We start from the raw sequence: 23,796 nt of genomic DNA on the forward strand, positions 1-23,796 counted from the left end.
TCCGGGTGCTCTGGCTTTCTCTGACAGTCCAAAGATGTGCAGATTAGGTGGATTGGCCATGCTAAATTGCCCTTAGGTTAGGTGAGGTTACTGGTTTATGGAGATAGGGTGGAGGTCTGAACTTAAGTGGGGTGCTCTTTCCAAGAGCCGGTGCTGACTCGATGGGCCGAATGGCCTACTTCTGCACTCTAATAAGTTTGCACCAACACTCCAAAAGAGCACCCCACCTAACCTTTGGACACTAAGGGGCAATTTAGCATGGCAATCCATCTAGCCTGAACATCTTTGGATAAATATTGAATTCAGTTCAGACTATGATGAATGTAGGCAATTTAATTATTTATTTTGTTGAGTTAAAATAAGAGCAAAGAATAATACAGCACAGGAACAGGCCCTTCGGCCTGTACCGGTAAACACCTTTGGCCAAATCCTTCAGCACTTCCTAGTGCCGTATCCCTCTATTCCCATCCTATCCATGAATTTGTTGAGATGCCTTTTGAACGCCGTTAATGTATCTGCTTCCCCTATCTCCCCTGGCACTCACCACCCTCTGTGTAAAAAAACCTGCCTCGCACGTCTCCTCTAAACTTTGCCTCATGGACCTTAAACCTATGCCTCCTAATGATTTGACCCCTCCACCCTTGGAAAGAGTGCCTGCCCTTCTACTCTATTCATGCCTCTCATAATCTTGTAGACCGCAATCAAGTCACCCTTCAACCTCGTTGTTCTAATGAAAACAGTCTATTCAGCCTCCGCATAGCTAAAATCCTCCAGACCAGGCAACATCCTGGTAAACCTCCTCTGCACCCTCTCCAAACCTTCTGGTAGTGTGGCGACCAGAATTCTGCGCAATATTCCAAGTGCGGCCTGACTACGGTTCTATACAACTGTAGCATGACTTGCCAGTTTATATACTTGATGCCCCGTCCAATGAAGGTAAGCATTCCATATGCTTTCTTGACTACCTTGTCCACTTGTGTTGCCACTTTCAAAGATCTGTGGACCTGTAAGCCCAGATATCTTTGACTTTCTTTATTTCTAATAATTCTCATTTACAGTAAGCCATTTACTGTACATTTCCCCTCTATGTTAGTACTCTCAAAATGCATTACCTCACATTTGCCATTTCTCTGCCCAAGTCTCCAACCTATCTATGTCCTGCTGTATTGTCTGACAATCTTCAACACTATCTGCCACTCGACCAACCTTGGTGTGATCCATGAACTTACTAATCAGACCAGCTATATTTTCTTCCAATTCGTTTATGTATACTATAAACAACAGAGTCCCCAGCACCAATCCCTGTGGAGCACCACCAGTCACAGCCGGCCATTCATAAAAACATCCTTCTACTGTGACCGAGCCAGTTCTGTATCCATCTTGCCACCTCACCTCTGATCCCGTGTGACTTCACCTTTTGTACCAGTCTGCCATGAGGCACCTTGTCAAAGGCTTTACTGAAGTCCATGTAAACAACATCCACTGCCCTCCCCATATCAATCATCTTTGTCACCTCCTCAAAAAACTCGATCAAGTTCGTGAGGCACGACCTCCCATTCACAACACCATGCTCTCTATCACTAATGAGTCCATTTGTTTCCAAATGGATACAAATCCTACCCTGAGAATTTTCTCCAATAATTTACCTACTACCGAGGTTAGGCTCACCGGTCTATAGTTTCCTGGATTATCCCTGCTACCTTTCTTTTTAAAAAAAAAAATATATATATTTTTATTCTCCTCCTTTTTCACCTTTTCTCCCGAATTTACACCCACCAATAATAAACAATAACCAACAACAGATATGTCAATCGCCATAACAATAACAACACTCCCATCCTCCCACCAACCCCCAAACATCAGCCCGCATATTTACATAAACAAATAACAAAAAGGAATCAGGGATTACCCATAGTCACCCTTAATATACACAGCCACCCCCCCAACCCTCCTACCCATCCCCCCCAACTAATGTTCGATGCTATCCAGTTCTTGAAAGTGCATAATGAATAATGCCCATGACTTGTAGAACCCCTCTGAGATTCCCCTCAGTTCGAACTTAACCTTCTCAAGGGTCAAGTATTCCAACAGGTCCCCCCGCCATGCCAGGGCACAGGGTGGAGAGATGCTCTCTATCCCAGCAGGATCCGCCTTCGGGCGATCAACGAGGCGAAGGCTATGATATCTGCCTCCGCACCCGTTTCCAACCCTGGCTGGTCCGACACCCCGAATATAGCCTCCCGGGGACCAGGGTCCAGTTTCACGTGCACGTGGAAATTACTCTTCAAACCTCCTTTCAGTAATCCTCTAGCTTTGGACAGGACCAAAACCTATGAACGTGATTAGCGGGCCCCCCCCCCCCCGCAACGCTCACACACATCTTTCACTCTTTCAAAAAATCGGCTCATCCTCGGCCTCGTCAGGTGCGCTCTATATACCACCTTCAGCTGTATCAGCCCCAACCTCGCACATGAGGTGGAGGCATTCACTCTCCGGAGCACCTCACACCAGACCCCCCTCCTCTATAACCTCTCCCAGCTCTTCCTCCCACTTTGCTTTGATCCCTTCCAGTGGTGCCTTATCCTCTTCCAAAATAGCTCCGTACACCGCTGACACTGCCCCCTTCTTCAGTCCCTTGTCGTCAACACCTCCTCCAGCAATATGGAGGCCGATTCTTCTGGGAAGCTCTGTATCTCTTTCCTGGCAAAATCTCGAACCTGCATGTATCTAAATATATCCCCCTGCTCTAGCCCATACTTCGCTTCCAGCTCCCTCAATCCTGCAAACCGACCCCGAAGAAACAAATCTTTTAGCGTCTTAATCCCCTTATCTACCCATTTCGGAAAACTTCCATCCCGCCTCCCTGTCTCAAATCTGTGGTACCCTCGAATCGGCATTTACCTTGACCCTGCCCCCAACCCGAAGTGTTGGCGAAACTGCCTCCAAATTTTCAATGAAGCTATTATTACCGGACTCCCTGAGTATTTCCCCGCAGCTATCTGGAGCGGCGCTGTTGCTAATGCTTTCAGCCCCGACTCCCTGCACAAACTCTCCTCCATTCTGACCCACTGGGAATCAACCCCTCTGACCCAGCTCTGCACCTTCTCCACATTCGATGCCCAGTAGTAATACATCAGGTTCGGAAGACCCAAACCCCCTGCCTGCCTTCCCCTCTGTAGCAGCACCTTTCTCACTCTGGCCACCTTCCCTCCCCATATGAACGAGGTAATCCTCCCCTCAATCTCTCTGAAAAAAGCCTTTGACAGGAAAATCGGTCGGCATTGAAAAATAAACAGAAATCGCGGCAACACATTCATTTTAACCGCCTGTACCCGACCTGCCAGTGACAGAGGAAGGCCGTCCCAGCTTGCTAGATCGGCTTTCACTCTCCCCACCAACTAGTGATGTTGTACCTGCGAAGCCTCCCCCACTCCCGGGCAACCTGCACCCCCAGATACCTAAAGTGAGTCCCCTTCTTAATGCGATGGCCAACGGCTCAGTTGCAAGTGCAAACAGCAGGGGAGACATAGGACATCCCTGTCTCGTCCCACGGTGGAGAGAAAAGTATCTCAAACTGATATTATTTGTGCGGGCACTCGCCTTCGGCTCTTTATATAATAGCTTTACCGAGTTCACAAATCTTGGTCCAATCCCAAACCGCTCCAGCACTGCCATCAGGTACCACCATTCTACCCGATCATACGCCTTCTCGCTGTCCAATGCCACAACCACCTCTGTTTCCTTCCCTTCCGGCGGTGCCATAACAACGTTCAAAACCCTCCTAATGTTCGAAAACAGCTGCCTCCCTTTCACGAACCCCGTCTGATCCTCACCTATCACCTTTGGGAGGCACTCCTCCAGCCTACCCGCCAGTATCTTCGCCAATACTTTTGCGTCCACATTCAGAAGTGATATGGGCCTATACGACCCACATTCCGTCGGATTCTTATTTTTTTCAGTAACCGGGAGATCGATGCCTGCCCTAAAGTTTGTGGCAACACCTCCTTCCCTATCGCCTCTTCAAACATCCCCACCATCAGGGGTGCCAACCTATCCTTGAATTTTTTATAATATTCCACCGGAAACCCATCCGGCCCTGCCACCTTCCCCGACTGCATTCTTCCAATCGCATCCTTTATCTCCTGCTCCGCTATTGCTCCTTCTAATGTAACCCTGTCCCCCTCCGCTAGCCTCGGGTACGCCAACCCATCTAGAAATTCCTGCATCTCATGGTCTCCCCCGGGTGGCTCTGACCTGTACAACCCCTCATAAAACTCCTCAAAAACCTTGTTAATCAGCTCCGGAGCCACCACCACCTTCCCTGCCCTATCCCTCACCTAAAGAATTTCCCTTGCCGCTGCCTCCCTCCGGAGCTGACCTGCTAACATACTCCCCGCCTTATCTCCATGTTCATAAACTGCCCCCCTTGCTCATCTCTGTTGGCGCACCGCCTTCCTGGTGGACAGTCGGTCGAAGCTCGCCTGCAGTTCCTTCCTTTTTTCCAGCTTCGCTGGGTCCCCATCCTCTGCATACCTCCTATTTACCTCCAACATCTCATCGATTACCCTCTGCCGCTCCAATCTCTCCTCTTTGTCCACCGTGGCCTTAAACAAAATTACCTCACCCCTCACCACCGCCTTTAGAGCCTCCCAGACGACTGCCTTTGACACCTCACCCGTACAGTTGAAACCTACATATTCCTTAATTAGCTTTTCAATTTTCTCACAGAATACTTGGTCCCCCAAAAGCCCCACATCCAGTTTCCACCCCGGCCTCTGCGCTGCCCCCTTCTCCAGCACCATATCCACCCAATGTGGAGCCCCCCCCCCCCGGATGGGACCAGCGAGCGCGGCCGTGATCTGTCCAACCTTGACTCCTGCACCAAGTTCCCACAATCAGCTCATGTGTGTCCAAGTCGGGAATGATCCCAAACACCTTCCTTGCGAATCCATGTCGTCCCAATTGGGACCGTGTACACCTAACAGCGCCACTAATCTCCCCTCCAGCGCCCCTGCCACAATCACATATCTACCCCCCTGATCTGCCACCACCTTCTCCATCTGGAAGCGTACCCTTTTGCTGACCATTACCGCTACCCCTCAAGCCCTTCCATCAAGTCCAGAGTGAAACACCTGACTAACCCAGCGCTTTTCAAGTCTCACCTGGTCCTTCACCCTCAAGTGAGTCTCCTGCAGCATTGCTACATCGGCTTTCAAACTTTTAATATGTGCAAGCACTCTTGACCTCTAGACCGGACCTCCTAGCCCTCTCACGTTCCACGTGATTATCCTTACTGAGGGTCTCTCACCCCCCCCCCCCCCCTTTCTTATCCACCATCATCATACCACCGGGCCCTGCCCCATAAGCCTGACCCGTCCCTGTCCATTGTTTTTAAAAAATATATATATATTTATTAAAGTTTTTTAACACAATTTTTCTCCCTTACAAACAATAACCCCGCCCCCCCTCGTAACAAAAAAAACCGAGAAATCGAGCAGAGCAAGATATATACATGGCAAAATGATATATTTACACAGCTTTGTACACTGGCCCTCACCCGTACGTGCCAGTTTCCCCAACCCTTCATGTTATCTCGTGCTCATCCACCCTCCCAGGCAGTCTCCTCCCCCCCCCCCCCCCCCCCCAAGCCCCCAAGGTTGCTGCTGCTGCTGAACCCAGCCATATCATTTATCCAGGCCTCCAGGCTGGGGGGCTTCGCCTCCTTCCACATTAGCAAGATCCTTCGCCGGGCTACTAGGGACGCAAAGGCCTCTTTCGCCTCCTGCACTCCCGGTTCATCCACTACTCCAAATATTGCTAGCCCCCAGCTTGGCTTGACCCGGACTTTCACCACCTGAGATATTGCTCCTGCCACTCCTCTCCAGAACCCCTCCAGTGCCGGGCATGACCAAAACATATGGACCTGGTTCGCCGGGCTCCCTGAGCACCTTCTACATCTGTCCTCTACCCCAAAGAACCTACTCAACCCCACCCCCGTCAAGTGCGCTCTGTGGACCACCTTAAATTGTTTCAGGCTGAGCCTGGCACATGAGGAGGAGGAATTAACCCTACCTAGGGCATCAGCCCACAGACCTTCCTCGATCTCCTCCCCAAGCTCCTCCTCCCATTTACCCTTCAACTCTTCTACCAGCGCTTCCCCCACTTCTTTCAACTCCTGGTGTATTTCCGACACCTTGCCCTCCCCGACCCATACACTCGAGATCACCCTATCTTGAACTTCTTGTGCCGGGAGCAACAGGAATTCCCTCACCTGTCGCCTCACAAAAGCCCTCACCTGCATATATCTAAAGGCATTTCCCGGGGGGGCCCCTGTCCATTGTTAACATCGAACCCCTTCCCCCCCCCCTCCCAAGATCCCCCCCAACATCCATCCCTTCCCCCTTCTCGCTCGCATCGTAGGCCCATTGAAGCCTGCTATCCAGACTCCAACATCCGCAGCCCTGCTCTCACCTCACCCCCGTTCACTAGCTGACTTTAGTTAGCTAGCGCGGGTGGCTCCCCCCCGCCAAGACATATCGCTCTCTTCCACCCAGTCCCAGAGAATGAAACAACAAAACAAACCCAACAATCCAACCCCTACAATTCACTAACATAACATTTAACCGTCGCAACACAGAACACCAATCAACCCACCATTAACTTGAACTCTGTAACAATGCAAAGAGAAGTAAATTACAATACAAATCAGTAAAAAGGAAGTTGTAACATTTTTACATTTTCCAGCTCCCCAATTACAGTCCACAGTCTCTCTTCCAGTTCCGCTCTTCACGTCTGTCCCAAGCCTTCTGCCCTCACGAACGCCTCAGCCGCCTCCACTGTCTCAAAATAAAAGTATTTGGCGTTAGACGGTACCCTCGCCTGTACTTCGCCGGGTACACCATACCAAATTGCACCCCCTTCTTGTACAGTGCCGCCTTCACTCGCCCAAACGCCGCTCGCCTTTTTGCCAACTCCACCATCAAGTCCTGGTAGATCCGAACCGCAGTACCATCCCACAGCACCTCACGCTTCTGCTTCGCCCAGCTTAATACCTTCTCCTTCATGCAAAACTTATGGAAGCAGATATTTACTGCCCAGGGCGGCTCTTTCACTTTGGGCTTCGGCCTTAATGACCGGTGAGCTCAGTCTAGCTCATACCGGGAGGGGTTCCCACCCTCCCCCATCAGCTCCGCCAACTTTAAAAAGAATAAATATTTTTATTCTCCTCCTTTGTCACATTTTCTCCCGAATTTACACCCACAAACAATAAACAATAATTAGCAAAAGATATGTCAATCCCCATAACCATCACAATGATCCCATCCTCCCACCAACCCCCAAACATCAGCCCGCATGTTTGCATAAACAAATGACAAAAAGGAATCAGGGATTACCCATAGTCATCCTTAATATACACAGCCGCCCCCCCCCCCCCCCAAAACTAATGTTCAATGTTATCCAGTTCTTGAAAGTGCATAATAGATAGTGCCCACGACTTGTAGAACCCCTCCGAGCTTCTACTCAGTTCGAACTTAACCTTCTCAAGGGTCAAGTATTCCTGGCGTTCTCCCGCCAGGGCACTGGGTGGAGAGGTTGCTCTCCATCCCAACAGGATCCGCCTTCAGGCGATCAACGAGGCGAAGGCTATGATATCTGCCTCTGCACCCGTTTCCAACCCTGGCTGGTCCGACACCCCGAATATGGCCTCCTGGGGACCCGGGTCCAGTTTCACGCGCACCACCTTGGAAATTACCCTAAAAACCTCCTTCCAGTACTCCCCTCGCTTTGGACAGGACCAAAACATATGAACGTGATTAGCCCCCCCCCCCCCCCCCCCCCCCCCCCCCCCCCGCCCCCCGGCCGCCCGCAACCCTCGCATACATCTTCTACTCCTTCAAAAAATCAGCTCATCGTCGCCCTCGTGAGGTGCGCTCTATATCCAACCTTCAGCTGTATCAGCCCCAACCTCGCACATGAGGTGGAGGCACTCACTCTCCGGAGCACCTCACACTAGACCCCCTCCTCTATAACCTCTCTCAGCTCTTCCTCCCACTTTGCTTTGATCCCTTCCAGTGGTGCCTTATCCTCTTCAAGAATAGCTCCGTACACCGCTGACACTACCCCCTTCTCCAGTCCCCTTGTCATCAGCACCTCCTCCAGCAATGTGGAGGCCGATTCTTCTGGGAAGCTATGTATTTCCTTCCTGGAAAATCTCGAACCTGCATGTATCTAAACACTTCTCCCTGCCCCAGCCCATACTTCGCTTCCAGCTCCCTCAATCCTGCAAACCGACCCCGAAGAAACAAATCTTTTAGCGTCTTAATCCCCTTCTCTTCCCATTTCCGAAAACTTCCATCCCACCTCCCTGGCATCTCCGCCGACGTCTTAGCGAAGTATTGGTTGGCCTTGGGCCCTCTGTCCCTTCGGGCAAGCCCACAATTCTCAAATTGTGCCGCCTTGAGCGGTTTTCCAAGTCTTCAAGCTTTGCTCGGAGTCCTCTGTTAACCTCCACCACCCTCCGCAGCTCGTCTCCCATCGAGGTGACCTGGTCGCTGCGCCGTGACACGGCCTCCTCCACTTCCTTCATCTTCTCGCCCTGCTCTCTCACCTCGGCTGATGCCTTTGCCACTGCCACACTCACCGGGGCGATTGCCTCCTCCACCAATGACTTCAACCCGACCGCCGTCTCCTTCCTCAAGACCCCCACGTGCCTCGCAAACTGTTTTTCCCCGCTCCACCACCATCACCTCGGTCATCTTCTCCACCGTAAGTAGTGCGGCCCCGCCTTGCAGTTCAGCTTCCGCCATCCTGTCAACACTTTTGCTCGACTTCTCCTTCAGCGGCGGACCAGCGTTTCCTCCTTTCTTCGACGCTGCTCTTCGCATCCTTTAGCGGCTTATTGTTTTTTATCTTCTTTCGTTTCTCCTCTCTCCCCCTTCACCCTCCTGTCCTTCATCAATCTGAATTATTCTTTTTTTGAAAAAATGGGAGAGAAAAACAAACTTTTACCAAACTTCCTTAAACCTTCTTTCTTTCTCCTCTACATGCACCTAGAGCTCCCCTGGGACCAGGCTTCAGCCTTCTTTCTTCCTCCTAGGTGGGAGCCATCCGATGTGGAGCACCCTCCCTACATAGTGCCCTGGCCTCGGGCCTGCCACCTCGGTCTCCTCGTAGCTCCGCCCCCGCTGCTCTGACCTCGACGCCGCGCTGGGCCCAGCGCCTGAGCCCCCGCCGCCCGACACCCGTGCGGGGCTCTTTGCCGGTTTTTAAACCAGCCCCGCTGGCTGCTCGTGACGGTCCCAAAGGCCGACGATAGTCGGGGGGTGCGTGAAGACTCGGGGATTTCCCCGAAATCGCCACGAATCGTGGCCACTGGCGGGAGCTCTTGTTGCTGCGGCCGCCCTGCTCGCCCACGCCACCAGAAGTCCCCTGCTACCTTTCTTAAACAGCAGTACCACCACTCAAGTTAAGACCAGGAAGGACACCAGAGGCGAAATTCTCCGTAATCGGCGCGATGTCCGCCGACTGGCGCCAAAAACGGCGCAAATCAGTCCGGCATCGCGCCGCCCCAAAGGTGCGGAATCCTCCGCATCTTGATCGGCCGAGCCCTAACCTTGAGGGGCTAGGCCCGCGCCGGACTGATTTCCACCCTGCCAGCTGGCGGGAAAGGCCTTTGGTGCCCCGCCAGCTGGCGCGGAAATGACATTGTCGGGCGGCGCATGCGCGGGAGCGTCAGCGGCCGCTCACGGCATCCCCGCGCATGCGCAGTGGAGGGGGTCTCTTCCGCCTCCACCATGGTGGAGACCATGGCAAAGGCGGAAGGAAAAGAGTGCCCCCACGGCACAGGCCCGCCCGCGGATCGGTGGGCCCTGATCGCGGGCCAGGCCACCGTGGGGGCACCCCAGGCGCCAGATCGCCCCACGCCGACCCCAGAGCCCACCCGCGCCGCCTTGTCATGCCGGTAAGAGAGGTGGTTTAATCCACGCCGGTGGGACAGGCATTCCAGCAGTGGGACTTCGGCCCATCCGGGCTGGAGAATCGCCGGGGGGGGGGGGGGGGCCGCCAACCGGCGTGGCGCGATTCCCGCCCCCGCCAAATCGCCGTTGCCGGTGAATTCAGCAACCGGCAGGGGCGGGATTCACGCCAGTCCCTGCCGATTCTCCGACCCGGCGGGTGGTTGGAGGATCCCGCCCCTCATGTCTCTCTGTCTCTACCTCTCTCTTACACACACACACGCAGGATAAGATATAATGCCCTACCCATGGTGAGTGTGATTCGGAGCGGAGGGGCATTTAACTAGGCAGGCGGTGACCCTGCTGCCCTTCCTTCTGCACCTGATAAGGTCCCTGGATGGCCTGGACACCCCACTGTTTTCTATCTATATTGTGGGACACAAATGGAAATGCATACCAAAATCTATCTTGGAATTCAGGAGAATCAATTCATAATTGAGAGATCAAGATAACATTGTACAGCACTTTAAATGATCAGGATGAGAACAGCGAAAGCACGATAAATCAGGAAGTATTAATGTTGAGCTTCAGTTTTAAATCCTTAATATTTTAGTAGGAAAGAAGAACTGAAGGAGGTAAGGAACAATAATTCGGAGTCAACTCACTGGAAATTGAGTTTATCGCATTGCATAGTAATGACACGACACCAAAAAGAGACGCAATTTCTGAAGAAAAAAACCCATTGGTTTTATTATTGCCCAGCTCTAACTACAAAGAATACATTGATAGATTAGTTTAGATTTCTCTTATACCTGTTGCAGTATGGTTGCTAGGAAAACATTTGTTGTTTAGCATAGGATTTGAATAATCGCCAATAAAGCTCCATTTATTCACCAGTTGGATGGTCATAATACTAAAGCCAATGTTCATACAAATATGTAAAGGATACTTGATTGTAAGTCAGACAGAGATGACTCCATTTAAATAAATACTAATCTTGATTAGTGGTACAAGTAGGCTTACATTAACACAGCAATGAAGTTACTGTGAAAGTCCACCAGTCGCCACATTCCGGCGCCTGTTCTGGTACACAGAGGGAGAATTCCGAAATCCAATTCACCTAACAGCACTTCTTTCGGGACTTGTGGGAGGAAACCGGAGCACCCGGAGGAAACCCACACAGACACATGGAGAACGTGCAGACTCTGCTCAGACAATGACCCAAGCTGGTTTAGCAGACTGGGCTAAATCGCTGGCTTTTAAAGCAGACCAAGGCAGGCCAGCAGCACGGTTCGATTCCCGTACCAGCCTCCCCGAACAGGCGCCGGAATGTGGCGACTCGGGGCTTTTCACAGTAACTTCATTGAAGCCTACTCGTGACAATAAGCGATTTTCATTTCATTTCATTTCAGCTGGGAATTGAACCTGGGACCCTGGTGCTGTTAAGCAACAGTATTAACCACTGTGCTATCGTGCCTGATTCTTTGGCAGTAGCCTATTAAAATGGGTTAGATAATTTGCAGAATGTAATGCTATTGATTCAGATTGCTGACTTTACATTGTTACAACGCTAATGTTTTGTGCTTTTAGATTCCTTTGTAATTTAGAAAACGCTGTTGAAGGAGAGGATGTTATTCCTTGCTCTTGGAATGTTGTGCCAGGTCATGCAGTGTGCAAGTGACCATGATATTGGAGACTTCCCTTCAGCTACTAATGGTCAGAAGTTTCCTTGGAACAAGATGAGACTACCTGATAGGATCTTACCAGTCCACTACGATCTTTCGATACATCCAAATTTGACGACTCTAAACTTCACCGGATTAGTTAGGATTCAGATTTTTGTCAAACAAGAAACCAGGTTCATTATCCTTCATAGCAAGCATCTAGAAATCACCAAGGCAATGATTGCATCAACAAGCGATGGGGTTACCTACGTGGAAAGCGGTTTGTATATTTTGGAATACCCACCATATGAGCAAATCGCCCTCGAGTCTGCCAAGCCTCTGGCCAGTGGAGAGGAGTACGTTATTAACATCAACTATGCAGCCAATTTATCGGATGGTTTCTATGGTTTTTATACAAGTAACTATCGAACAGCAGATGGTAAAACAAGGTAAGCTGTTATCACATTTCAATTTCGAAAGAGTTGGTACTTTTCTAAGAACCATACAGTGCCATATTATTACAAAAGACCTTTATGTGCGATTATTTATTTCACTGCATTACATGCATGTAGGCTTCTGAATATTTTGTTCTCATATCGAAATAATTAGACAGAGGAAACCAAGCATGTTGATTACTGGCACATACCAAAAACTTTTTTTAGGACAAATATCATGAGATATTAAACCAAGAGCAAAGGAGGATTTCAGAGGTGGCCCTGTACCTGACAGCTTTAAAATTCAAACTTCAAATTTTGATATAGAGAACCCAAATTTGAGAACATTTAAAACCAAACTAAATTACAGCTAAGATTTACTAAATGCTAGATTTCAAAAATAGCCAATTCCGTACACATAAATATCTTGTTTAAGGATTTAATTTAGTTCCAAAAAAATGTGGTTGATTCATTATATAAACTCAAGGAACAGTCTCTAAGAGCTGACTTGATATTTGACTTATTTCAAAATGCCACTAAATACGGTGAGCTTTCTTACATGAAGGAATACACTCAAACTGTCATCCATTTATGTGTTAATGCAAATATGTCATCATAAATGTTTTTATTATAAATTTAGAGTATCCAATTATTTTTTCCAATTAAGGGGAAATTTAGCATGGCCAATCCACCTATCCTGCAGATCTTTGGGTTGTGGGTGTGAGACCCACGCAGAGATGGGGAGAATGTGCAAACTCCCAACAGACCCAGGGCCGGGAACGAACCGGGGACCTCGGTGTCGTGAGGCAGCAGTGCTAACCACTGCGCTGCCGTGCAGCCCTCCTATGTTGTCATAATTACTGGAAAAATATGTTGTTGCATTTTTTTTAACTTATCCAGAGGGACCACGTTTGCTAATGAATTTGTTTGAATTATTTTGTCCACGTCTGTAAATGTGAACTTATGTCAAAAACATTTTTAAAAGTACTTTGTCAGGTTATAACAAGCATTTTACAAATCACAAATGCAGATTTTTGGTTATTGATTTAAAATTTTGCATTTTGTTATCCTTTTTCTGATCTCTAAAGTAATAATTAAGTGATGAAATGCAACACCATTCCATTTTGTATCCAACTCCAAGACCTCTTTCATTTTCTTTGCGTTGAAAAATGCTAGATTAAGGTGCTGGGAATTAAATACTTTCTCTTTACTTTTGGAATTTTCTAGTACACATTTGCAAGTTGAGCACAGCATTGGGAAAATAGAGTGAGCCCCAACAGGGTGCCGTAGTCATAGCTTAAACAAGTTTACAACACAGTGACCTACTTCTTCCATTATCTATCTGTCATTCTGATTTCTGATAAGTGCTTTTATATAAATGCATGCAAATCAGGAATTAGGCATGTCTGCCATTTCGAACCATGGCAATGGCAGAGGGAAGAAACATTCATTCCATCATTGCAATAGAAGACAGGTCGGAGAGATAAAAATGGCATTTCCACATCACACCACATTTCACAGCATTTGGTCTCAGAATAGGTAGATATGGAGAAAGTGTAATGTGGAACTGTCCCTACATAATACAACATGATACCTATTTAAATGGCACCCCCATTGCACTAGGGAAGTGCACTTTCCTATGGGATGAGAGTTTCACCTCTCATCCCAATTATTTCAGCTCACTGGGTAGTCAATCATTTACATAAAATCAGTCAAGGCATTTGGACTTCACTGGCTTGGTCAGCATTCATTTCCCATCCCTAATTGCCCTTGAGAAGGTGGTGGTGAGCTGCCTTATTGAACCACTGCAGTCCGTGTGGTGTAGGTACACCCACAGTGCTGGTAGGGAGGTATTTTCAGGATTTTGACCCACAGTGAAGGAATGGCAGTATATTTCCAAGTCAGAATGATGAATGAATCTGAGGGGAACTTCCAGGTAGCGGTGTTCCCATGTGTCCGTTGCCCTTGTCAGATGGAAATGGTTGTGGGTTTGGAAAGTGCTGTCTACAGACCTTGCTGAATTCCTGTAATGTAGGTGGTCCAGACCGCTGCTGCTGTGCATTGGAGGTGGAGGGGGTAAATGTTTGGGGATGGGGTAACAATCAAGTATGAAGGATTAGTTTGAGAATTGTATTGAGATGGTCATTCATTTTAGAGCATTAATGAAAATCTTTCATTCCATATTTCTGAACCGAATTCAAAACTGGTCATATAGGAAGAAAAATATTTTAGTCCATTGCAATAATTTACAAATCCCTACAAATATTTTTATGTCACTAGCAGTATACTGTACTTGTGAACCTTATACTAAACAAATCAAACTCTTCCAGAAATCAGCCTTTTTCTGAAAATCTCCATTCATCTTTGCTCATACATGACCACAATGGCTAAAATATAAAGGTAAAGTCCCATAGTTCCAGAAAACCAGAGGCGACTTTCCCCTTTGAGGAGGAGAGCTGACTCATGGTGATTTAGCCTGACTATCACCACAGTTCAGGCGAGGGGAAAGGTTGAGAAGGCAAAGCCTTCATGAATAACATCCAGACATAGGACCAGCTTCTTCCCCACAACTACTAGACTCCTCAACGACTCTCCCTCGGACTGATCTGTTCCCTGTAAGAACACTATTCACGATGCCCTATGCTGCTCTTGCCCATGTATTTGCTTTGTTTGGCCCTTATTCCGCACTGTAACCAATCACTATTTGTCGATGTACTTTGTCGCTTATTCTTTTTGTCTGCTGTGTACATACTGTATACGTCCCTTGGCCACAGAAAAATACTTTTCACTGTACTTCGGTACATGTGCAATAAATCAATCAATCAATCAAGCCTCAGCTGGTACGGGAATTGAACCCACGCTGATGGCCTTGCTCCACATCATAAACCAGCTGTCCAGCCAACTGAGCTAAACTGGCTAAAATGTACAACAGGATAATTGGCATCAGAACGAGAAATATGTGGTATATTCTGAAGGGAACCTTTCATTAGATTTGGCATGAATTACTCATTACCTTTCAGACATTGGGCGGAATCTTGAGATGTAGAGCGTCTCACCTATGGGCTGGAGAGCCGGCGAGAGACCATTGCTGCCTCCATTAGGGAAGGCTCGCCAAACCAACAGCCAATTAGATAGTGGTGATGCCAGTGGCAGGCGTTCCCCTGGAATCTAGACCCCAGGGCAGAAGTCTCGCCTACCAAGAACTGTGAGCCAAATTGAGGTTGCAGCTGTTATGCTCAGTAGTGTCACCTCTGGAAAGGCTGTGGCTGCTGCCAGAAGGACAAGCATCAAAGCCCCAGAATTTTAGAGTAACCCAACCCAAGTGAGAGTCATGGGAAGAGGGCTACAGCGGCATCGGCAACAAGAGTAGGGGTTTGTCTCTCAGAGAGCACTACACCCATGGCAATGTCCAGACCTTTTATCAAGCACGGAGTGCTCTTCCTGCCTCCAAGCTCACCACCAGCAAGAGCATAAGGTTCCAGTCACTGATTAATCTGTTGTATATTTCCAGCCGTCAATTCAAACTAATAGATCTCTCCTGGCTTTTCCCACAGAAAGTCAGCACAAAACAAATCTCCCGAAGACTGTATTAGTGATGATGTAGGTTGAAGTATCGGGATCTACAAGTTATGGAACTCCATCTACTAATAGAAATGCACAGCAGTAAGCATTACTGCATATCAGGGAATGCTGATGCATAAATAAAGATATATCTAGCAAATTTAATATACTATAGCTCTCCAGTATTCAATTTTTATTTTCACTTTTACTGAATGTTAGTACAGATTCTGTTTACTCTGATATTGCCCAACTGAGTTGTTCCCTCCATATATTTGGAGTTTCAAAGTGTTTTGGTTATCAACATTGTTTTAGGTGAGCTTTTAGCATATTTGGCTGTTATGCTTTTCTCAGTGGCATATTTTTTCTGTAACTTATGGGGAACTTTAAATAATTGGCCCTCATTGGAACATATTAAGATTGCTTGCATTGGAAGTATTCTGATATGAAAGAATCCCAATTATGTCTTCCTTTGATAATTTAAGTGTGACATTATGACATAAATAAAAGATTATTCAAGGCGACATTCCAATGAGTTTCCCTATAATTGAAGCATTTGTTGCTTTTACGAAATAAACAGAAGATACAAATGTAGTGAAAAATATGCCTTTCAGTTTGTTTCATGTTCAGTTCATTTGAATTCAGTTCTTTTTACTGAATTACTTGTTTGTTTATAGAATTCTTGCATCTACCCATTTTGAACCCACATCTGCACGGATGGCCTTCCCATGTTTTGATGAACCATCTTTTAAAGCCAACTTTTCAATCAAGTTAAGAAGAGAAAAACAGCATATTGCGCTGTCCAATATGCCCATGGTATGATATTTTCTTTGTTCCGTGATTTAACTGTAATAACCTCAATATTTCTTTAACCTCATCTGGAGTCAGAAATGGTTCATTGTGTGAATGTGCCATGGTTTACTTACCAAATAATCACTGAATGCAGATTTTAAGTTTTAAATGACACGCTCTACCTAATATTTGCATAATATTAGGAGTTAACATTTTGCAGGGGTTACCAGAGTGTCTTGTATAAAGGTGGCAGGAAAAATGAAAAAATGAAAATCACTTATTGTCACAAGTAGGCTTCAAATGAACTTACTGTAAAAAGCCCCTAGTCGCCACATTCCTGCACCTGTTCGGGGAGGCTGTTACGGGAATCGAACCGTGCTGCTGGCCTGCCTCGGTCTGCTATCAAAGCCAGCGATTTAGCCCTGTGCTAAACAACCGCTAGGAGATCAGAGGAAATCCTGTTGCACTGGCCATTGTCATATCTCGAAGTTTTAGATTTTAATTTATAATGGCATGAACTTGCGTCTGCTCATTTCAAGGAAAGTGATGACCAAGGAGAAAAACTAAAGGAATGGGGGGATTCCTTCAGCGAGATGTTTCTACTACTTAATGTGGAAGCAGATCCACTATTATAATGGTGTGTCGGTGAAACAAGTGAGGTGTTCTGACATCTTTAACGATACATGTGGGATTCACCATTAAGTGACCAGCCTGGAACTTAAAAATTTTGTTTCTTAAATCATTGGGGATAATCACCAACTCACCGGGTCAGTGAGAGGCGTGAACAATACCTGCCCTTGCAGGCAGGTGGGCAGGCATTGGAATTTGTGATAGGCATTGATAGACAAGTGTCAGCTAACACTGGTGTCTGCCAGGCTCATACAAATAATGTTCCAAAAACTTTGGCAGAATCAGTGCTGCAGAGTAATATCACATGCTATCTAGTATAACCACCAGAGCAATTTAAGAGTCCCTGGGCGCGATTCTCTGCTCCCGCGACGTTTCAGAGAATCGCCTGGGTCACCAAATTTTCCCGCGACGCCGGTCCGATGCCCTCCCGCGATTCATGGAAGCGGCAGGATCGGCACAATCGCGTTTTACGCGGCGCGGTCCAGTGAATCGCCTGAGACAGCCAAAATGGCGATTCACCGGTACCCCCGCGATTCTCCGTGCCGGATGGGCCGAGCGGCCTGCCCAAAACGGCGGGTTCCCCCCGGCGCCGTCCACACCTGGTCGCTGCCGGCGGGAACAGCGCGGGAGCGCTGGGGGGGTGGCCTGCGGGGGGTTGAGGGGGGATCCTGCACCGGGGGGGGGGGCCTCAAATGGGGTCTGGCCCGCGATTGGTGCCCACCGATCGTCGGGCCGGCCTCTCTGAAGGCAGACCTCCTTTCTTCCGCAGCCCCGCAAGATCCGTCTGACATCTTCTTGCGGGGCGGACACGGGGAGGACAGCAAACACGCATGCACGGGTTGGCGCCGGCCAACCTGCACATGCGCGGGTGACGTCAGTTATGCGGCGCCGGCCACGTCATGTATGCGGCGCCGCCTTTACACGGCCTGGCGCGCGTAAATGACGCGGCGCCGCTCCTAGCCCATTTTCGGGCCCTGAATCGGTCGGGATAGGTGCCGTTTCGCGCCATCGTGAACCTCGACGGCGTTCACGACGGCACGAACACTCTGTCTCCATTTCAGAGAATCGCGCCCCAGGTATCTAACAGGTACATTTTGCCCATAACATAGTGATAAATGTAAAATCTCCAGATCACACAGAAAAGAGTAGGAATGACTGCATTTCAAACATATCCTGGTGTCTTCCCTGAAAAAAAATTTTTTTTTTTTTTGGTAGATTAAATCTTTCCTGGTAGGAGACATTTTCGAAGACCATTTCGATGTGAGTGTAAGGATGAGTACATATTTGGTGGCCTTCATTATCTGTGACTTTACATCTGTCAGTGCAGTAACATCAACAGGAATTAAGGTGAGCTTTGTATTAGAGTCCCTACTCTTCTGCTTTAAAGAATCTGAATGTAACTTCCTCAATTTCTGGGTATTTGTTCAAGGACAGTAAAAGTCACATCAGTCCTATCATTAAGCTACGCATTGAACTGGTTTAAAAAGTTAAAGAGAACAAGCTGCCCTTTTGGAATCTAAAATTAATGCCATTTTCAGATGTTTCTTTCCACTTTTTCCATTATGATCATTATTTATGGTGTGGCTGTGTTTTTTTTTCATCTATGTGTTTTTCTTTTTGACTAAAAGGCCAACTTTAAATCAAAATGGGATAGTTTGGTAGTTAAAATGGCAGCTGAGTGCTTACCTGTGTATTGTCAAAGCAGTCGCTCTCACCATTATTTAACTGACAGGGACCACATCAATAATTAAATATCTAAATCCAATGACATCATTCAGATCCTGACATGATATTAAAAGCAGCGAAGCCCATTGACGAGCAGACAGGAAACAAAATCTGCTCCAGAAGAAGCCTAGGAATGTTTCATTAAATATTTTATTCAAGGTTTCTTTGTGGGCCAGAGAAGAGCAGGAATTCTCCTCTGGGCCCAACAAAGAAATCTTGGATATCCTCTGTCCTGTTCCCTCTACACAATGATGATTGCCTCCAAAAACCCTTGTGGGTATGGATGATGACTATTCATTTGACTTACTGGGAGAATCAGCTCCTGTAAAGTAATAAAGATGGTTGTAACAATAAAAATGTGCGTACTTCTTGAAGTGACCTATAATACATCAACATCCATTTGTTTCTGTTGCCTCTTGTATGTCAATCCATAATGCACACAGAATCATCACAGAATCTTTTAGATAAATATGGTGTTAAACGCTGGGCAGAATTTAATCTAGGCAATGGGGATCTCACCCGGCAGCTGAAGAATGGATTGAAACTCTATCACCTCCTTTGAGTGATCATGCCTGGCCTTCTCCAAGATCAAGCACTCTGAGTACCAGAATCCCAATGCTCCTCAGAGCTCTGGCCAGTCAGAGGCTGGAAGAGCCCAGTTACCATGTTACCAGTTACCCACTAGAGGCCCGGGATCAATGAGGGACCCAGGCCACAGGTGAGTGAGGGCAGGATGGGGGTTGCGGGGAAAGGATTGTTGGCTAGAAAGGGACCTGGGAGGTCAGAAAAAAGGGCTGGGGTGACTCTCAGCAAAAACCCACCTCCCATTCCTGATATTGGGTCCCTCAGTCAGGCACTAACTACCTGACAGTGAGGGAACCCTCCCCAAGGAGGCTGCAAACAAATACAACAGGATTGGGTTGATGGGAAAGAAAACTGGGAGTCTTGATGATTAGTTTGAGACAGGTTTAATGAACCAAATTTTCTCATTGTCTTTTTATATTTTTGTATTTTCTTCTGGTACTAGCCTAATAATTAGAGGATTTATTGAGTTCATAACTTGCTATAGGTGGAATTTGAACTTGCAATCTGTTGTTCCTTGGTCCATTAGCAGAACCATTGCATGGCTGTATGCTATGAAAAATGAGTTAGCAATGCTTCTGCTCCATTCTTCACGCAGATATCTTGGGTCAGGTATAAGAAGCAAGCCATTTTCCTGCCTCTCTTATAAACCTACATGCAATGTTATCCTCCTACCCTGGGGGATCAGGATCTGGCTGGAGTCAGGGCTGCAGCGTCCAAAAGCAAGCCCAAGGTGGGAATGTGGCAAGTGATCAAGGTCGGCAGATTAGAAGGCCCACCTCCCTTTACTATGACATCTATTCCTGACTGTTAGGCCCCCAGCCCCCCCCCCCCCCCACCTATTCCCCATGTCCCTCATATCTCCTATGCCTCCTGCATACGCCAATACATTCTCTGCACCTTCTCATCCAGTACCGAATCTGGACAGACCTCAAGAGCCCAAAAATAACACTGGGAGCTTTTGAAATGCTCATAAAACCTGCAGTATAAACAATCATCCATTCAAGCTCCACTCGAGAGAGAAAAAGTCCTCTTAGATGCTCATAAACCTGTCAAACAAACTCCACTTGTAAAAATACCTTACTTCCCTTAAATGCTTATAAATCTCAAAATAAATGACAGCCATTCAAAAACCACTTCAAAGAAACATAATCAGATAAAATGGTCAAAAATCTGTCAGTCAAACAAAGCTCATAGTTACCGACTTCCGGGTGCGGCTATGCAGAGCTAGGTCGCACATTCGGCAGCTCCTGCTTGGAACGGACTTTTGGGCTCTTTTACAGGGCCCCCACGGCATTTGTTTGACATTTCCCGGTGTGGGAAGAAGGCGGCAATATTCCCCCGACAGTGTCCCCCAGGAAGGGTATGTCTCTTGGTTGCCAGACACACGCAGAAACAGTGAAAGATTTGGCTGCAACTACAGGATAAACAGGGCCTCTTCCAGCATGCAGGCGGGGGAAGGGCAAGCTTAAAGCTGCAAGCTGACCTGAGGGCCTGTATCAAAGGTGAATTCTAGCAGCAGAGGGAACAACTGTGAAAAGACCTCATCAAGGCCACTGAAGGGACTTCCGGTTGCGGTGATGCCTAGCTAGCCGCACGCTTCGGCGGCTCCAGCTCCGACGGACCTTCGGGCTCTTTTAAGAGCCCCAACGGGGAATTTTTCGACGACGCAACCCGGTGTGGGGCGTGTGAGAAGGGAGTCCCCCCCAAACGAAGGAGGAAAAAACCGGCGGCGGCGGCTGCAGCGCGAGGAATCGTCGACCAAAGGGTCAGAAAGAGAGAAGTACAAGATGGCGGCGGAGAAAGCGCAGGCGACATGGGGGCCTGAGCATGAAATTGTGAGACGGTGCGTGGAGCTGCTGAAGAGGGAGGTGCTGACCCCGTTGCTACAGGCAATTGAGGGGCTCAAGGAGACATTAAAGACCCAGGAGACAGAGCTCCGTGTGGTGGAGCAGAAGGTGACAGATATTGAGGACGAGATCCTGGGCCTGGCGGTTAAGACACAGACGCACGAGGCACTTCATAAAAAGTGTACTGAAAGGATCGAAGCCCTAGAAAATGGAGCGCGAAGGAAGAACCTTCGGATACTGGGTCTCCCTGAGGGTGTGGAAGGAGTGGACTGTGGAGCGTACGCAAGTACGATGCTGAGCTCACTGATGGGTGCTGAGGCCCCTACGGGCCCCTTGGAGGTGGAGTGGGCAAATCGGATTCCGGCGAGAAGACCAAAAGCGGGCGAATCACCCAGGGCGATAATCGTGCGATTTTACCGCCTTAAGGATAGAGAAGAGGTCCTGAGATGGGCTAAAAAGGTGCGGAGTAGCAGATGGGAGAATGCAGTGGTACGGGTATACCAGGATTGGAGTGCGGAGGTGGCGAGAAGGAGGGCGAGCTTCAACCGAGCCAAAGAGGTGTTGCATAAAAGGAAGGTGAAGTTCGGGATGCTGCAGCCGGCAAGACTATGGGTCACGTATCAGGAGAGACACCATTATTTCGAGACGGCGGAGGAAGCATGGACCTTCATCAAAGAAGAGAAATTGGATCGGAACTGAGGGACTGATGCTGCAGGAAATGTTATTGTTAATGTTACGGTGGAAGTTAATTGAGAAGTAAACAGGGAAGGGGGGAGACATTGGGGAAATGTGGGCGCCGGTGAGGGGGGAAAGACGGGACATAGTTGGAGAATGGGGAAGGGGAGGGGGAGGGGAAAGGGAGCTGCGCCATAAGAGGCGGGTCAGGTAAAGGGATGTTCCCGCACCAGAAAGAATAAGGCGGGAAGACAGGCGCAAGGCGGATGGGAGTTCCCCACATGGGGGGGGTCGAGGAGTGAGCAGGAGTAGCCGGGGTCAGTTGAAGTTAGTTGACTTACGGAAGTAATATGGGGGGAGCAATCAAGCTAGAAAGAGATCTAGCGGGGAGGGGAGGAGGGAGGGAGAAGGGAGGGAGGGAGAAGGGGGGGGGGGACAACTGGGTTGCTGCTGCGGAAATCCAAAAGGAAATGGCTAAAGAGTGGGTGGGCGGGGATGGTGTGCGACGCTGGGGGAGCGAGCGGGAGCGCGGAGGCGGGATATGGGACTGGCCTAGAGAAGGTAATGGCTAGTCGACACGGGAGGGAGGCAGGTAGCCCCCTAGTGAGGCTGATCACGTGGAACGTGAGAGGCCTGTACGGACCGATAAAAAGGGCCCGAGTGCTCGCGCATTTGAAAGGACTAAGGGCAGACGTGGTTATGCTCCAAGAGACGCACCTAAAGGTGGCGGACCAAGTTAGGCTAAGGAAAGGATGGGTGGGACAGGTGTTCCACTCAGGACTGGACGCAAAGAATAGAGGGGTGGCCATTTTGGTGGGGAAACAGGTCGCATTTGAAGCAAAGAACATCGTAGCAGATAGCGGAGGTAGATATGTAATGGTGAGTGGCAGGCTGGAGGGAATGGAGGTCGTGTTGGTTAACGTGTATGCCCCAAACTGGGACGATGCGGGATTTATGAGACGGATGCTGGGGCGTATACCGGACCTGGAGGTAGGAAACTTGATTTTAGGAGGGGACTTTAATACGGTGCTGGACCCGGGGCTAGATAGATCCAGCTCAAGGACCGGAAGAAGGCCGGCAGCGGCCAAGGTACTTAAGGGGTTTATGGACCAAATGGGGGGAGTGGATCCATGGCGATTTCTTAGACCTAGGGCTAGGGAGTATTCCTTCTTCTCCCATGTCCATAAAGTGTACTCCCGGATAGATTTTTTTGTTTTGGGAAGGTCGTTGATCTCTAGGGTGGAAGAAGCTGAGTACTCAGCCATAGCGGTTTCGGATCATGCCCCACATTGGGTGGACCTGGAATTAGGAGAGGAAAGGGAGCAGAGAACACTCTGGCGATTAGATGTGGGACTGATGGCGGATGAGGGAGTGTGTGCAAGAGTGCGGGGGTGTATTGAGAGATACCTGGAGGTCAATGACGACGGCGAGGTCCCGGTGGGAGTGGTATGGGAAGCACTAAAAGCGGTGGTCAGAGGAGAGCTGATCTCCATTGGGGCCCACAAAAGGAAAACAGAGGCCAAGGAAAGGGAAAGATTACTGGGGGAGATTTTAAGGGTGGATAGGGAATTTGCAGAGACCCCGGAGGAGGAATTGTACAGGGAGAGGAGACGACTCCAGACAGAATTTGACCTTCTGACCACCAGAAAGGCGGAGGTACTGTGGAGGAAGGCACAGGGGAGGAGGTATGAATATGGGGAAAAGGCGAGTCGCCTGTTGGCTCATCAATTGCGAAAGAGGGCAGCAGCGAGGGAAATAGGAGGAATTAGAGACGAAAGGGGAGACACGGTGCGAAGGGCAGGAAAGATAAATGAGGTGTTCAAGACCTTCTATGAGGAACTGTATAGGTCTCAACCCCCAGAGGGAGAGGAGGGGATGCGGCAGTTCCTGGACCAATTGAGGTTCCCGAAAGTGGAGGAGCGGGGGGTGGTAG

General features: G+C 48.6%; 1 protein-coding gene across 2 annotated transcripts in view; it reads left to right on the forward strand.

Annotated features, from left to right (window-relative positions):
- The window catches only part of erap2 (endoplasmic reticulum aminopeptidase 2), a 105,337-nt gene that overhangs the window by 6,831 nt on the left and 74,710 nt on the right, over positions 1-23,796 (forward strand). For both annotated transcript variants that reach the window (XM_072516345.1, XM_072516344.1), the window contains exons 2-4: positions 11,544-12,066; positions 16,287-16,425; positions 18,247-18,378. In XM_072516345.1, the coding sequence (XP_072372446.1) occupies positions 11,582-12,066; positions 16,287-16,425; positions 18,247-18,378 (756 nt within the window). In that variant the 5' untranslated portion in view covers positions 11,544-11,581. The remainder of the gene's footprint in view (positions 1-11,543; positions 12,067-16,286; positions 16,426-18,246; positions 18,379-23,796) is intronic.

This window comes from Scyliorhinus torazame, chromosome 9 (genome assembly GCF_047496885.1).
Source record: "Scyliorhinus torazame isolate Kashiwa2021f chromosome 9, sScyTor2.1, whole genome shotgun sequence".
In the NCBI taxonomy this organism is placed as follows: Eukaryota; Metazoa; Chordata; class Chondrichthyes; order Carcharhiniformes; family Scyliorhinidae; genus Scyliorhinus; species Scyliorhinus torazame.